At 41.4% G+C, this 18,231-nt stretch overlaps 1 protein-coding gene across 3 annotated transcripts in view; it reads right to left on the bottom strand.

The window, feature by feature from the left end:
- Positions 1–10,183: 10,183 nt before the first annotated feature.
- Positions 10,184–18,231, bottom strand: part of ERH (ERH mRNA splicing and mitosis factor) — a 161,634-nt gene continuing 153,586 nt past the window's right edge. For all 3 annotated transcript variants that reach the window (XM_044074005.1, XM_044074003.1, XM_044074004.1), the window contains exon 4: positions 10,184–10,753. In XM_044074005.1, coding sequence (XP_043929940.1) covers positions 10,651–10,753 — 103 coding nt within the window. In that variant the 3' untranslated portion in view covers positions 10,184–10,650. The remainder of the gene's footprint in view (positions 10,754–18,231) is intronic.

The raw sequence follows: 18,231 nt of genomic DNA, 5'->3' as shown, positions 1-18,231 counted from the left end.
TCACATGCTTCTGAGTGGAGACAACCCCTCAAGATCTCTTGAAGGGCCTTCTGGAGAATGCTCTGTAAAAGCACAGTCTGCGACCCTCCTCTGCACGGAGGGCAGCACCCACTGGGGTTACCCCCTCTGCCACTGGGAGAACTTCATAAAGAAACTTCCTAGAAAGACTTCTGCAACTTCAAACTTTTGTTCCCCTTCCGATTCTGTGAGAAAGTTCACTGAGGGGTGGCAAAACACTCTGATGGCAGACAGTGTCTTCCCATCTTGCTTCCTCCTAGTCAGAGTACTTCTAACAACAAAACAAGCCAAAAGTTCAACTTCCAAACTTTAATGAAGTAGCAAAACAAAGCAAAGCTTTCGAGTCTATGGCTCTTTTTCAATCCATAATAATAATGAATCAGCTTCTCTCCATTTAAATAAACACCAGCCGATCAAATACAATTTCAGTCACATGATTTAAAAATGTAAAGAATTTAAAAATGACCATTCCAAATAAAATCTTTCAATAAATACATATAAATATATACTTATATGCATTGTTTATTTATATATAGACCTTGCGAGTGGAGCTTGTGCCACCAAGAAACACTTTTCTTAAATCCCTTTGGATCCATGGGAACAGCACTACTGGAACACTGCAAAACTACAAACCAAAGAAATAACAAACCTATGCAAAACACTTAAAAGAACCAACAAAAACACTATCCACAACACTACATCCTACTTATTGGAAACTACAGTACTAGAGAAAAAACACTAAGGTAGCTAAAATACACAAACAAGCAAACCAGAAAACTACCCAACTGCCTAATCAAAACAGAGCTACAACTGAACTGCTATCCTGGAATGGTAGCAAACTATTGGAGATATCCTCTAGTGAGCAAAGGATTGTGGGTAGGGTAGGGAGAGCCCGGAGAGTTGAAATCTTGTAGACCAGGCCAGCATTGAATCTGAAGCCAGACATTGAAGACAACACTGAATGCAACGTTTTAATAGCTATTTAAACTACATTTTGTTCCAGTAAAATCTCCGCAATATATTCAAACAACTTATTTTGTGGGAAAATCATGATCTAATGTTAAAAACAAAGACAGGAAAGTCATACAAAGCTGTTAATGTATAAATGCTGAAAAAAATCCAAGTTCCGCAATATTTTCCTGTCAAAAAGATGTAATTACAGCACAGCAACAGTAGTAAAGACGAGAGAATAAATTCAAGGTTTTGACTGAATGTGCCTAGTGCTTAACAGCATACAAAGACGCTGCAATTCTTAGAAAATACTGAAAATGTTTCCGCAGAAACAGTAAGATGTATCTATCAAAGAAAGATGCCAAAAACAAGGGTACACGCAGAAATTCCCACAGGAATTAAAGTGATCAAAGTAATTAAAATAATTTTCTAAAGAATCAGAAAAATAGAAAGCTAATAATAAATGAGGGAAAAGGGTCCCCAGATGGTGCTTACCTGACTACCAAGCCAGCAAAAAATTGTCAATGTATCCTGTGAACAGTCAGATGACGTTCCTTTTCGGATAGCAGAAAGACTGAACACTAGCTCCATGTGACAGCAGAAGGCTTGCCTCTTAGGATATGCTCAATCAGCTGTCACAGCAAGAGAGAGGGATGGAAGCCTGAGCTTTTGAAATCTGGCTAGTACTGGATTACTTTGGTAGATAACCGAAAATGCCACTGAGGCAGTGGGAATGAAGAACATCAAAGTTTATAACAAACCTACTGCACATTGCAGTTAGCTACATTACTCTAGTATACATCCTGCGGATACATAGGAAAATATTACTAATGAGCAATTTACTTGAATATGTACCCTCAACTACAAGAGAGAGAGACTGCCAAGGCCAGCATGCAAAACCTTGAGAAAAAACAAATTACATACTCAGAAAAACTTTACATTTATGTTGCCTGTTGCCGTTCAGTTCAACCTGTGGGTCATCAGATACAACCTGGATCCGAATCCAACCTATTTTCGGAGACTCTGATCCAGGAGTTTCTCCTCCTATGCAGGATAATCTGTCCCCACTGAAGATAGTCCCCAAAACTGCACCTAACCAAAAGGGACAACCATAACAACTCTAGGGCAAAGAACATGCCAACCTAAGTCAAGGACCTGAAGGGGGCACCCCAAAGGTCCAACCCAGATGGAAAGAGACAACTTGAATCTATCATTATGGAGAGTATACAACCTTCATAGCCAATGTTGTCTTTTACAAGCAACTTCAACCTGTAGGACAGAGTCCCCCAGCCACGTATCATCCCAGGAAGTCCCTTAGAAGATAATACTTTGCAAAATGGTAGAATCAAAGGAGGCCTTGGACCTCAAATAAACATACAATTTGTAACATGAAACAAAAGTATGACTGCTAAACAAAGTACCCACAATAAAATTATCATTTAGAGGCCTTAGAGAAAAAGGCAGAAGTTGCAACTGCTGTAGAAGAATGAACTTTATGATTTTGCAAATAAAGGTCTTGTCAAAGCACATGCAAATGAAATGCAATCAGAAAGCCATTTTAGATAAGGCCATTTCAGACATGGGCTTTCCCAGCCTGGCTCTGTAAAGACAAGAAACTGCTGGTCTGCTTTTCTAAAGCTTTTCTTTCTGTCCAAATAAAATCAGAGTTACTTATGAACATCCAGGTAGTGAAGCAAATATTCCCCCTTATTAGTAAAATTTAGAAACAAAGGCAAGTGAATAAGCTGGTTGAAATGGACTTCGAAGCAACCTTTGGTAGAAAGGAACGATTATCCTGAGGGTGACAGTCCTAATAAAAAAAATCAGACCGGGACTTACTGAATGCATGGAGCTCAGATACTTGTCTGTTAGATTTAACTGCCATCAGAAAAAATATATTCCAGGACAGCAACTTTAAGAAAGCAGTAGCCAAAGGTTTAACGAGGAAGCAATCTAGCACATGAAACACCAATGGTAGGTCCCAAGGGAGAATGGGATCCTGAATTGGAGGTCGGAACAAGAAGGTACTCTTCAAGAAAGCCTTGGAGATCTTCAGGGCAGCTACAGGACTATTCTCTGCCAACACAAAAACTAGAAACAGCAGCAAACTGAACATTCACAGTGGAATATCTCAGACCACACTGAAGAAGATCCACAAGAAAATACAAAATGGCACCCAAATAGGCTGAAAAACTATCAATACCTCTTGAAGAGCATAAATCTTCCAAGTAGAAGTTTTTTTGGTACGATGACAGAATACAAACTTTCTCAGCTTGGGATTCTTGGGCACCACTGGAATTGCGGAAACAATGAAGTTAAACTGAGCATGTGAAGGTTAGGCAGGAGAACCTAAGCTGAATGGGTTAATCAATTCAAAAATGGGGTCCAGCATCCAGACAGGGTGACATATGTGAGGACACAAAGGGGAACCAAACTTATCAGGAATAGAATGGAGTAATAAGAATCAATCACTCTACAATGGCCCGACTTCTGAAAAAACTTATGAGGAGAGTTGGTAGGTTGGAGTACAGGAAATCCAAGGGACAAGCATACAAAAAAAAGTGTGTTCCTGGGTAACTGTTTCTTGGTAGGAACCAGGGCATAAAAGCTGCTGCACATCAAGTTGGACAGAGTAGCAAACAGGTCACAGCAAGCGTGCCCCACCATCAGAATATCCAAGGTCCTTGTTCTTTTTCAGCAAAAGAATCTGGAACAGACCCCCAGATCCTTGATGGTCTAAGTGGGACCAACAGCTAACTTGACCATCAGCTTTCAAATCTCAGCTACATCACTCCTCTGAAGGGGTATAACATCTAAACAGCCCGCAATATCAGAATATCCAAGCTGCTACTGCTGTAGGAAGGAGAATGCTCTTACTTAAATTGTCTGCCTGAATGTTGGACTTCCTGGGATGTGTGTTATGATCAGAAACTGCTGAGAGGAGACTGCCCATGACCTCTCAACACAGAGGACAAGATAGTGTTCCCCTTTGCTTGTTCATGTACCAAACCATGGACTTGTCAGTTTGTTCAGCAACTTGGCAAGAAGGTCCTGAAAGGCTTGCAACATGAGGAGGACCACTCATCGCCAAGACAATGCTCTGAAGACTGGCCTCAAAGGGCAACCATGTCCCTTGGGCAGTCTTCCCCTCGAAATGTCCCCCACCCAGAAGAGAACCATCTGTAGTGACTGAGGCTGGAGAAGACTAAAGGGTCGCTTGACAGCAAAGAGAGGGAGACACCCACCACCATTTGACCAACAGTTAATTATAACTGGAAAATCCATGGGATGAGTGAGGTAGGGCTACTGCGTTGCCAATATCCACTGCAAGATCCTCGCAAAATGTACCAGATGCTATCGTATGCCTAAGAACTCACAGACGCATGGAAGAGACAGGAGGTGGGGGGGGGGACTTGAGACAGAAGGTGAGATACTTCTGCTTGTAGAGAAGTTAAGCTTTTGACCGATAGTTTTGCAGTCCAAAACACATTATTGAAATGATAGCCTATGAACTGCAATACTTTTACTGGCTCCAAACTGGACTTTTGTAGTTCCATCACGATTTCTAAGGACAGACCCAATTGGAGTTGGAGTAAGCTGCCCTGAACTTTGAGAAGAGACACTACTGTGGAGGCGGTGAGGAGCCAATAATCCAGATACAGGATGGCCTGAAACCCCTGCAGCCTAAGCCAACTGATATGCAGCTGGTGAATGCAGAGTAGGATGTGGTTAAACCAACGGGCAGTGCTCAGATTTTACAATGACAGCCTCCCAGCCGAAACAGTAGAACTATCTTGGACTGCTTCACTATCTTTAAATGGTGGTAAGCATCCATGCAATCTAGTGAACACATTCAGTCCTTTCCCAAAAGTGATTTTGCAAAGCACCTCTAGCACATGGACAGTACACATTGTCATTACCCCCTGCCACAAGGGGAACCCTCACCAGGAGCATCTTTAAAAGGCTGCTGTGACTTACAGAAAAGAAAATACTCGTCCCCCCTTCTCATTCCTCAAAAATTATCACTGAGGGGTGGCAAAGCATACTCAAATGGCAAAGCCTTTCCATCCTATTCACTCCTAGTCAATATGTGTGGCTGACCTTTGGGCCAAATAAGGAAGAATGGAATAGGATGTTGGATAAAAGATGCTTTAAAACAGTCTGCAAAATTGCACAAGTGCATTCAGGCATACAGCAATGCCAGTGCCCAATGTGACATGCATGCCTTCAGCGACAAGATGGCAGTCATATAGACATATTCATAACTGAATGCTTTGTAGAAGGTGGACTGGACATTCTAAATTGCCCAGAGGTGTGACTGTGCATGTAAGTGTGTAGTGTTGATGAAGTACAGTGACAGGGCTAGCCACCCTGTATGTAAACATTGGCTCTCGATGACTGTTACTGTTGAAGTGACACCCCGACCTCATGTGTAAAAAAAATTGGAAAAAAGAGGTTGTGGATAGTTGGATGAACGTAAAGGTCAGCAAGGTGTATGCACACTTTTTAAGGTGGTCCAATGCCTGACGCACACTATACTGGGGTAGAAGGGCCAAGGAACTTTCCTCCTAAATGTACTTTTGGTGGCTGTCACCACATGATCACCCACAATGCAAGATCCTTATTCCAGTGCAGTCAAGCTTTACGAGGCGCTAAAACCCTGTTTGGCCTTTTTGGTGAATGGTTGCACCACATCTGGTTCACTCCATGCCTTCTAGGACACCAGATCAGTAAGGGTATCCGAAGGGGGGGGGGGATCACCCAGGACGTGGCTGGGCCCACACCAAAGGCATCCAAAAAACACTAGACTTCTTTGGTAAAGGGACTTCATCAGTCTACCTACCATACTGTCGCAACAAAAAAAAGGTGTCATGTGGAAAATTTGGGGAGCCCTCCTCTGAGGTCAGTGCCCTCTGTGAGAGATTTCTCATGGGAACAAACCCTCTTCTTGCAATGGCTCTTACCACATACCTCCTGAACCAGACAGTCCAGACCCACCTAGAAGAGACAGGAAAAGCTCTGGAGGCAAGGACCTTTGGAGGGCCACAGGCGTTTGGTGTCTAGGCCTGCAGATGCACTTCAGCTGGGTCCAAAACTCCCACGTCAGGGGAAGGATGAACGGTTGCTGTCGACCACTATCTCTGATTTAGAGAAAATCCTTTTCACTCCATCAAAGAACAGATGCAGAGGTTGGATGCCCACAGCCAGTTTTTCTTAGACCAGAGTGAAACACCAGTCTCCACCTCTGACCAGACCTGCTCCAATACTACGACTGAAGCCAAAACTGTCTAGTACAGATGCCCTGAAGGGAAGGGATGACCCTGCAAAATGGAGTGTAAACCCTAACTTAAGGACTGCAGCCCTGAACACTTGGCTCAGAGACATGTCAACATGTCAAGCTCAGACACCACCGCAGGAGTCGAGAAAGCCAAGTAAAGGCTTGGTGCTTGTAGAGGCCATGCAATCAGAGCAGATCTTGGTGACACCAAAACAACCAGAGCCACACAACTCAGAGCTGAAGGGCTCCTTGGAGGGCATGTAAAAGATGGAGTCATACCTGCTAGTAATGCAGATGAGGCAGCCACGAGGAGACCTAGCTGGACCTGGGCCTGCAAAAAGAAGAGCATAAACTGCTTCAAATCTGACTTCAAACTCTCAACAGATCATAGCAAGCTGAAAAGGCCACTGAACGAGGCTTGGTCACCCTACTATTGGCATTAGGATCATCTGATCAGATCCATGGCAGAGACGGTTAACACTCCACAGAGAACTTAACAGCTGTCACTGGTGAAAATTGGTCAAGCAGTCTGCTTGTACTCACCACTTCCTTAATCAAGAGACTGGGGAGGGTAGCTGTTGGAGATTTGGTATTCCCTGACACCGGTAGCACAGACCACCACACCTGAGAGGATCGAACAGACCTTGGCACTGAAGAAGCCTGTGGGGCCAAAGACTGGTGAATCTTTGGTCTGGCTGGTTAGAAGCTGAGAAAGCTGCCCAACTGCGGTCCCCCTCAGTCTTTGGTATCAGTCTTCTGGTCCTTATCCTTACCACAATCCTGATCACTCTTCTTAAGGAGTGGGGAAAAGATGAAGAGGGAGACATGGCTGCAGATGGCAACAAAGCTTTAGGCAACAGTTTAGCTCAGTACTAACTCTACAGGTTCCAAAATCCAAGCAAATGCTGCACTCAGCACAGAGATGGGCTGAGCTAAAGCAGTAAATGCATCGGTCGTGAGCATCCAGGGATGGTAGCATTTTTAAAACTTTTCTTTGCCCATCCTGAAAATGGAAAAAAAAACAGTAGAACACAACAAAACGCACAGTACTACACCCTAGCTACCCATCTAATCAATCAACCTAAAGACCAATAATAAAAGTAATGTCACTATTAAAACTACACTAAAGCTAGAATTATTACTATTACGTATTTCTTCCATGGAAAAAAATAAAGTGTCAACAAAAATGGGCAGGAACACCCAGACACGCCACAAACAAGACATTACACTCAAAAACAGGACTAAGAATACTACAGCAAAACTACACTAACAAAACCTAAAAAGGAGAGAAATGCAAAACGCTAAAAAGGATACAGTAACAGAGCTCACTGATCATGTTGTCACCTCCAAAAGCAGCAAAAGACATCAGAGGTGGATTTACAAAACCTAAAAAGGAGAGAAATGCAAAACGTTAAAAAGGATACAGTAACAGAGCTCACTGATCATGTTGTCACCTCCAAAAGCAGCAAAAGACATCAGAGGTGGATTTGGGGGGGGGGGGGGGGGGGCAGTGTATTCTTGGTAGAAGTTGTCTCTGAAAATAGACAAGCACTTGACCTGATAACCCACAGGCTGAACAGAAAAGACATCAAATCTTAAGCTTGCAGGGGATCTGGAGATTCAAAAAAATTCAGTGTAGTAATTAACTGACTATTTTCAGTGGTAATGTTTTTACAGATTTGTTTGCCAGTGGTCATACGACCTAAGGCAGTTCGCAACACAAACCATTCCTTGGAGTTCTAAATGTTAAAAATGTTATTAGCTAATAACTGAAATATACTAACAGCTAATACTGAAATGAAAAGAGGTGACTGGAAAAATGTCCAGCATTTGATGATCAGAGGCACACAACTTGATTTAGAATACAAACTCGTCTTCGTGGAACAATTGCATTACTTTAATCTGCAACCCATGGCAATGTTGCAGTCAATGCTATACCTCTTATTTTAATGTTGTTTTAAGTTAAGCAATTTACCCAAATAGACACCTGCACTGCCAACTTTAAATTATTTAGCTAAATGTACACAAAGTTATTCACAAGTATTTTTATAAGCATACGCATGCTGCTCAAAAACAAACTAATGCTCTCTATAAAAACAAAGTATGCATGGACCATTTATTTTTATGGCCTGAAAAGGGTAGTGTTTGGTCCGAGGTGGAAGACTGACAGCGACAGAAAATAGGCAATTGTTAAGCACATTTTACTGGAAGCTATCAAGTACCCTGGATTGAACATTTTTTATTAAATTTCAAAATTCTTCTCAAAACGTAAACACTTCAAACATGGGATTATTCCACATCTTTAAGGACACCATTTCTTTATATGTAGGCACCTTTGCACAGCTTTAACTTTTTAACACTAAGGTCATGAGATGTGCATTTTTGATCAAATTCTTTTTCAAGATGCTAGCTCCATATTAAAACTACGCACAGTCCTCTAAACAAGTGTGCAGAATTCTGCATTTTTTTTTTACTTTTTTTTCCTGAAACAAGTGTACAGAATTCTACATTTATTTTACTTTTTTTTTGCCAGATCTCCAAATCAGACTATGATTTGGCAAATGGTGCATCAGTAAAATAAACCACAGACGGCCTACATTTTGCAATGGTACCTACAAGTGGGACACCCATCCACCTTACCCCAACCAAAGGGAAGTAATCAAGGTGGAAGGGAACTGCAGCCCTGAAACCTGAGAGTTGCAGTGTTGGTGACAGAATGAGTCAGTTTGCAAACAATTCAGAGCAGCAGCTAATTTGTCATAATTTAAACAGTTTGGAGACCTCAGAGAAAGTGGAAGGTTAGAAAGGTAGACTCCGCCTCAGCTCTACAAGGCTACCCCCCACTGGTCAACAACACTATCCCTGGAGGTTAATATTGGTCTCTTGGGCTCCTGTTTTCTGCTCCCCGAACTATGGCAACCCTTTCATTTGGATACCATTTTATTTTAAGAGGCGGCGGCTTAATCTAAATGCCGTCTTTACACAATGCTAAACTCTTCCCCAAAAAAAGTAGATCTGCAAGATCTCTTACTAGGTCACAACCACACATCTTTTCTGCTTCAAGAACTTTAAAGGCTGTGCCACTACAGCCGCAGTCACAAGACAGACCTGGAATCTTTTCTCCTCTATTCAACAGTGGTAAAAACAAAAAAAGTATGCAAATCTGTTTTTTAAAAATTCAACATTCTGGATTTAACCAATACAGGCACTGAGCGTGCCTGTCCGTTAAAGTAATCTGTCTCTCACATGCACATTTTATCAGAGTCACAGACGTGTTTAAAAAAAGGCAAAGGCCGATATTATATGTATTTATAAAACAATTTTTGACAGAAGTTGACCAAATGATAATATTAACAACCATCTGGTAAAGAATAAAATAAATACTTGCTGTTTTCAATGACTTGGAAAATGCAATATGCCAGCAAAAAAAAAAAAAAAAAATTAACCACCACCTGAGGCCATTTCATCCTCTGCCTTAGGTCTTGACTCAGAAAAGAACTAGAAATGGCAAAGAAAATCCACCGTCAAGTGGGGAGACATACCAGCAGCTTTGAAAGTTTTAATGGCTGCGTTACTGCATGTCATACAAGCAAGCCCTACTAACTATCGTAAGAGCTGATTCTTCTATTTGATATCCACCTTTACCAAACCGCATTATTTCACACTTCTTGGCATTAACTTCAATGAAGAAAACTTCACACTTTTTAAGGTTTAACATCACCTACCAACTCCACCCTTAAACACAAGATTACATGTTAACAAATAAAAAAAAAATAAAATAAACAGGTCAAGGACATCAAAATCTTCAGAAAATATTCAGTTAACATCTGTTGGTTACACAAAAAGTGCAAAATTTTCTCCAAACTTTGGATATTAGTTACAGCCTATCACCAAATAAAACTGAACTTTAAAATGAAAGCAAAGAATTCCCTTAAATAATGTAAACCTTTCCAATCTGTTTATTTCTCCCTTAAAATATTAAATATGTGATGAATCACTTAATGAACATTTACTTTGTAAATTCTTCTAGAATTTAGGATTTAATGAAAAATGCAAGTGTGGCGCTTGCAGAGAATTCACAATGTAGCTTTGGAACCAAACTGCTGCCCCCAATGTGATGGGCATTTCCAACTACATTGATAGGTAGACAGCCTTTTTCATCAAAAATTTGAACAATGTGAAAAAAAAAAAAAAGATTTTACAGGATTCTTTTTACAGAAGAAAAAAAAGATTCAGTTTTAAAAAAAAAGTCAAAACATAAAAACATCCTCCAAGGTTTTAAAACATTAAACTCTTGTGCAGATTTTCAAACATTGCTTATAATACAAAACTGTCACTACTATAACTACAAGCTGTACATTTCACTGTGCTGAACCACTGTCACAGTGCTGAGATAGTTCAAGTTATTTGCTGGCTTGTTGAGCCTGTCTGCGCAGCAATACATAGATCTTTTCTTTGATCCAGTCTTTGTTATACGGTTGGTAAGTCTGTGTGTCAGCTCTGTAACTGAAACGAGACAAAGAAAATTTGCACAGAGGTTCAGTATAATGAATTAACAGTCTTCAAAATGTTAGAAAACAATACAACTTTCTGCTCCTTTTATGCTTGCTAACAATACTGCATTCTTGCTCATTTGTTATAAAAATCAGAGCAAATTTGGACTGCTGATATAAAAATCAAATATCAAATCCAGTGTGTTTTGTGTTAGCACTGGTCAACCTGCAGGAAGAATGAACTGCGTCTGCAACACAAATTAGCATAAATTCAATTTTTAGCAGCTTGTATTGTACAATGACTGCGATTCAAAAGTCACATCTCAAACAATATTGCAAAGCAGGAACTGACATGAAGAACTTGTACCACAAGGAAAGTGAATAAGCATTTTGCTGTGGTACACTACACGCACTGCATTACTTGAAGGAGCCATACAGCATTAGGACTGTCTGCTCACGATTAACTGTTAATTCTAAATGGGTTAAAAGTGGTGTTTCAGAGGTCAACATTAAAGACCAGTTCTTTTGGGCAATTCCCAGAAATAAAAGTTAGAAATAAGCTATGGATAACCAAATAAGCACACCGCAAACTGAAAAATAACTACTCAATAAAAGATGCTGAAGTTCTCCAACACAGTTTACAAAAATAAATAAATGGGTCAGCAATACTGACTTCACTTTTAGTATACTGTACATTTATGTAGAATATTTTCTATCAATTGCGACTCAGTCAAATGAACGGTCAGATATTATATGTTCAGTGATTTGTGACTTGTTAAACAAATGACAGATGTACACACATGCTATAAATATTTTACACACACACAATCTATACATCTACATATCTACAGTGCAATGAAAAACAATTTGCCCCCTTCCTGATTTCTTCTTTGCATGTCTGTCGCACCTAAATGATTCATATCAAACAAATTTAAATAGTAGACAAAGACAAGTAAACACAAAATGCAGTTCTTAAGTGGTGATTTTATTTATTAAGGAAAAAAACTATCCAAACCTACATGGTCCTATATGAAAAACTAATCATGAAGTTGTTGTTGTGTCCTTTGGCTTTTCCTGGTTAAGGGTCGCCACAGCAGAACTCCGGTCCGCTAATGATTGGCAGCAGATTTTTACGTGCCGAGTTGCCAGCCCTGATGCACAACCTGCAACAAAAGCACGCTCATTAACGCATGTCTCCACACAGAAGACGCTCTAGCTGAGAATCTAACAGGACGTCTTACTGTGAGGCGACAACGCTACTGCAGCACCACCACCGCAGCACATATCACGAAGTAACGGTGTTTCATCGCATTTTTTGAGAAAGCAGAGTTCAATTTCACTAGCCACACCCAGGCCTGATTACTCCCAGACCTCTTGAATCAAGAGATCACTTAAATAAAACCGGTCAGCCAAAGTGAAGTAGGCCAAAAGATTCCAAATAAGACATCATGCCGCGATCTAAAGAAATTCCAGAACAGATGGGAAACAAAGCAATTGACATCAGTCTGGTAAATGTTACAAAGCCATTTCTAAAGCTTTGGGACTCCAGTGAACCACTATGAGAGCCATGATCCACAAATGGAGAAAACATGGAACAGTGATAAACCTTTCCCAGGATTGGCCAGCCTACAAAAATTACCCCAAAAGCGTAGCGACGACTCATCCAAGAGGTCACAAAAGAACCCAGAACAACATTTAGAGAACTGCAGGCCTCACTTGCTTCAGTTAAGGTCAGTGTTCATGACTCCACCATAAGAAAGAGACTGGACAAAAATGGCATGTATGGCAGAGTTCCAAGACTAAAGCTACTGCTGACCAAAAAGAACATAAAGGACATCTCACTTTTGCCAAAAAACATACTGATGATCCCCAAGACTTTCGGGAAAATATTCTGTGGACTGACGAAACAAAAGTTGAACTTTTTGGGAGGTGTGCATCCAGTTACATCTGGCGTAAAAGTAATAGCATTTCAGAAAAAGAACATCATGCCAACAGTCAAACGTGGTGGTAGTGTGATGGTCTGGGGCTGTTTTGCTGCTTCTGGACCTGGATGACTTGCTGTGATTGACGGAACCATGAATTCTGCTCTCTACCAAAAAATCCTGATGGAGACTGTCCGGCCATAAGTCCGTGACCTCAAGCTGAAGCGCACTTGGGTTCTGCAGCAGGACAATGATCCAAAATACACCAGCAAGTCCACCTCTGAATGGCTTAAAAAAAAACAAAATGAAAATTTTGGAGTGGCCTAGTCAAAGTCCGGACTTGAATCAACTGAGATGCTTTGGCATGACCTTAAAAAGGCGGTGCATGCTCGGAAACCCTCCAATTTGGCTGAATTACAACAATTCTGCAAAAAGTGGGCCAAAATTCTTCAACAAGGATGTGAAAGACTCATTGCCACTTATCGCAAACCCTTGTTTGCAGTTGTTGCTGTTAAGGGTGACACAACCAGTTATTAGGTTTAGGGGGCAATTACTTTTTCCACACAGGGCCATGTAGGTTTGGACACTTTTTTTTCCTTAAAGGACCACTACGGCAAATGAAAACATTTTTTTTTTTTTATCTTGCCATGATTTACTACACCTCCCAAAGCTCCCTGTAGCAAAATAAGTACTCATCCTAATTTTATTTTGTTTTTACTCGTCTGCCCTCATGGGGGCAGACATAGCGATTCCTTTGAAAAGCTAAATCTGTCCCATAATGGACAGACTGAAAACAAATAGCCCTACCATTTGTTGTCAGATTAGACTTCCATTCACTTAGAATGAAACCTGCGAAAAAACTGCAACTGTTGCTGTGCGCCATTTGGTGGGCACAAAGCCTGATGTGAGGCTATGACTGAACATGGTGCTTGTAAGCACGGGGGAGGCATAAAGTAGGGTGGATAGTATGAGAGTAGTGGTGAGTGAGGAATTTTTTATTGCGATACAGTAGGCCAAGTTTATGTACTTTTTTATGGTTATAGAAATATGTAGGTCAAATCTAAGGTGATTATCTATTTCAACCCCTATAGTTTGGTATGATTTGTGGGGGTGATTTGTGGTCTTGTTAAAGGAGTAGATGAAGAAAGAATCAGTGGGAGGGTGTGGCTCTGTGGGAGCTAAAAAGTACTAGCTTTGTTTTACTTTGGGTTCAGAATAAGCCTTTGATTTTTAATCCAAGTTTCTGCTAGGGAAAAGCATTCTTAAGTTAGGAAATGAAGGATGTCAATTGAGTTGGCTGCACATATCATGGTGGCATCATCTGCATATTGCAATATTGAGGCTTTAGGAATACTGTTTGGGAGCTGACTGGTGAAGAGGATAAAAAGAAGTGGCCCCAGGATGGAGCCTTGGGGTACTCTTAGGGAGACTGGTGGGGGGGGGGCATCGCTTTATGTGTTAGGCAGAAATCACCTTGGAGTAGGTGATATGCTACGGAGTACAGCTTGCATTTTTTTGAGATGGTCAGTGTAGGGCATCTGCTTGAGGCCAGTAATCCTCTTTGTGAAGTATTTCTGTGGCCTTTCCAGCTGCTGCAGATGTCTTGTGAGATGCATTCCAAAAGGGGCATTGTATTCTATAATGGGTCTAATGAGTGTCTAGTAGAAGGGGACAGTGACCTCTTTTTCCTGGATGAGAACCCTTTTGTGATTAGGTGTGCCATGTAGAAGGACTTCCTGACTACTGCAGTGATGTGACTGTCAAAGGAGAGACTACTGTCCACATGGGTCCCAAGGTCTCATCACACATTCGGTGTTAAGTAGACTGCTGTCTATGTGGTAGTTCATGGGTACAGAGTTTTTACCAAAGGGAATGACAATGCACTTTTCGGCATGGAGCATGAAGCCATGGCTCGGACACCAGGCATCTGTAGGATGTCTACATCATTTGGGGACTCTACTATGGCTCCTAGTTTGTAGTCATCTGCAAACTTCGTTAGCCAGAGGCCTTCTATGTCAGCATGTACTTCAGAGAAGTAGATACCAAACAGGAGAGGTCCCAGCACTGAACTCTGTGGCACTCCACTTGTCACTGGTTTGAAGTCAGATTTGGAGTCTGCAACTTTTACAGTGTGGGTTCTGTCAGTGAGCCAGTTGGCAACCCATCTTGTGACAGAGATTTATACCTAGTTTAGTGAGTTTAGCTATAATTTCAGAATGGGGGATGGTATCGAAAGCCTTGGCCAGGTCAAGACAGGCTGTGTGAACCACCTTCCCCTAATCTACGGCTTTGGTGACCACCTCAAAGAAATCGATTAGGTTCAGGAGGCATGATCTGCCTTTCACAAACCCGAATTGGGAGGGGGTCCAGAGTTTGGCGGTTACCAATATGTTTGTTTATGAGTTCCATGATGATACAATCCTAGCCTTGCAGACCAGGCTCGTCAGGCTAATAGAGCGATAGTTCCCGGGATCAGTGGTGGCTCTCCCGTTGTGGAGTGGGATAACTGTTGCTGTACGCCATTCGGTGGGCACAAAGCCTGATGTGAGGCTATGATTGAACATGGTGCTTAGGTGGGGAGCCAGTTCGTTCTGAAGTTCATGTAAAACGCAGCCTGGGATGTTGTCCAGTCCCATGGATGCTGTGATTTTTGGATTTAGAGAGCGTGCAGGTTTTTACCTGTGTAGTTGTGATTACAGGGACTCTGCATTCTTCCTGTATCGACATGGGCCCTTTCGCGGGTGAGGGGTGGTAAAGTCCGCACTGAACCTATCTGCCAGGATGTTGGCAATATCAGCTGGCACTAATTTTTGTGCCGTTGTGCTGTAACTCAGAGCAGATGTGGGTGTTGCCATTGAGATTCTTGACATAGGTATAGAGGATGTCCTTAGAATCAGTGGTGATCTTGTTTTCGTAGCTAGCTTTGGAGGCTCTTATAAGGGATCTCAGCTTCTTACTGAGGCTGACCAGGGAGCTCCACCACTCATGGGATTTTACTCTCTTTTGTAACAGTTTCTTCCTTCTGCTGTACAGCTCGTTTATGGCAGGGGACAACCAGATTGGCTTCCTTTTTTTGGAGGATAGCTTCTTGGTTCTGTTTGGGATAGCATGACCCATGCACTTGTGTAAGTGCTTATAGAGTGCATTTGTGTAGGATTCAGCAGTCGTAACTGTATTGTCCATCTATATGGGTGTCATGAAGTTCGCCATCTTAAGAAGCACGAAGTTGGCTTTGGAGAAATTTTTTACCGTGGTTTCCTTAATGGGGGTGGAGGTGGGATGTGGATATCTAGAGTGATTAGCTTATGGTCGGATCTGACAAACTAGGAGTTGACTTCAGGTGTGGAACACCGGTCACTCATGTTGGTAATGACTAGGTCTAGGACATTGTCGCAATTGGTGGGGGTGTGGATAAGTTGATCCAAAGCATCGGAATTTATGAATTCCAGAAAGTGTTGAGCGAAAGAGTTTGTACATGAGTAGCTTTTCCAGTTAATGGTGGGGTAGTTGAACTTGCCCATTATTAGGGTGTTTGGTTGAATCCTAATATTTTCCAGTATATCAAGAAAAGAGGAGTGGGAATCCTGGGGCATGGTGGGGGATCTGTAGCAAGCTACAATTTGGATTGCAGTTTTGCCCAGAGTTAGTTGCACTTGGATAACCTCGGATGCATTATGCTGAGCAACTAGCCTGGAAGTGTGGATATCCTTAATGAGTACGGACACACCTCCGCCTTTGGTGTTCTGGTCCAGGTTACGTTGCTGAAAAGTGTGGTACGAGTTATAGCCTGGTAGTGCAGGGGTGCTCTCTGGAGCCTTGAACCAGGTCTCAGTCACTGCACAGATATCAATGTTCTCCATTTTAAGGAGTGCCTCGAGTGAGTGCATTTTGAGATTTAGACTTCTAGCACTGAATAGCATTACTGTTCCTGCTACAGTGGTGAATTTGTCATTTAAACCTGGTCTAAAAAAGGCACTATAGGGGTGGCAAAAGCCTTAGCCAGTATCCAGAATCCCAGGGGCGACAGGTGCAGGCCATCTCTGTCAAAGCATTGTGGTCTGTCGACCATCTCATCCCAGGCAGACAGATACTGGATCCCCTAAGAATGACACCAGAAGCTTAACCAAATTGTTGAAGTCAATAATTTTGTCCTTGTACTGTGGTATCATTCTGGGCGATGGCAGAATGCTACTCAGGGCTAGGGTCATACCTGCCTAGGCTACAAGATCGGAGAGTTCTTCCATGTCTCTTTTCATGTAGTCCAGGTAGGTACATCTCAGGTCATTCACACCAACATAGACAATGACACAGTCATATCTGTACTTGTGTAGTGACCCACGTACGTGGGTTATGTGGTGGATCCTAGCACCAGACAGGCAGCTGACAGTAACATTCTCCTTGTTTAGACTGGTGAGTGGGGCGTCTGTGTGCCTGACTATATGTTTGCCCATAATATCTGAATAAGTGAGTGGGATTTTCATGACAGCATCAAGGAAACATTTTCCTTCCTTCTAGGTTTTTTTTTCTTAAGTTTTGGATTTTTCTTGGCATACTGACTGATTTTCTTAGTATATTTTATTTATTTATTTTCCATTTGTTTACCAGGTTAGTCCGACTGGACACAAGGTGACCATTTTCAGCGGAGGCTCGGGGAGAAAAGCTCCAGATAAATAGTAAACATAATAAAAATAAATTATACAAACATAGCTATTTTGTACATAGGGCATAGAAAATATAAAAGGAGTAAAATCAGAGTTTTACAATTGATGCAGCATACAGTGGTTAGACTATTGAGAAACAATTAAAACAAGATAATATACAACAAATACACAATTGCTTGAACAAATTCAAAAAAGTTTCCATAGACAGTCAAACTATAAATCATAACTTTATTGATATGATTTGTGTGCATTACTGTACATGTCATATGTGCACAAATATTTGTATTAATCTATGTATTTACAGTATATTGACAAAGTACTGGGTCACATCAGAGGCTTGGGAGGTCATTGTTAAAAAACTGTTAACTGTAGTAAAGCTTAGCATTGAATACCATACTTTCAGGTTATGCTTTAAGAGAATAATTACACAAAGATAAACATGTCAGCAGCCAGAATGCATTATAAACTGAATGTTTTACTGTGCACATTAAGAAATAGATAGATTAGCCCAAACTATGGACTGATGTGTGTGTTTTTTTTTTTCCTGGGGAAATGCTATTCAGACGTGAAGAGACATATAAGGGAACAGTTTTAGTGGCACACCAGGCTGTGATTTTTTTGATGTCTATTGTCATGCAAAGCTGATGAAATATTTGAATCTACCCAAGCTGGAAATGTGAGACTGTAGTCCACTGAAGGAGGGGAGATGGGAGGAGTAACTTGGCCAGGAACTGAAACTTGCAAAACTGCTCCTTGTGAAAAGTCTTTTATCTCAGTAATTTGTTGACACTTGTGCAAGTTTCTTTCCGAGAATGTGTAGTACATCAATAGGAACAACATTTGTAAAACTCAGCACATACCAGTCAATGACACATGAGGTGCAGACTTACAAACGTGGCATTTTTTTC

Source organism: Protopterus annectens, chromosome 6.part0 (genome assembly GCF_019279795.1).
Source record: "Protopterus annectens isolate FY-2018-M chromosome 6.part0, PAN1.0, whole genome shotgun sequence".
NCBI classification, from domain to species: domain Eukaryota; kingdom Metazoa; phylum Chordata; order Ceratodontiformes; family Protopteridae; genus Protopterus; species Protopterus annectens.
The sequence above is the reverse complement of the archived record's forward strand: the minus strand, read 5'-3'. Positions and strand labels throughout refer to the sequence as shown.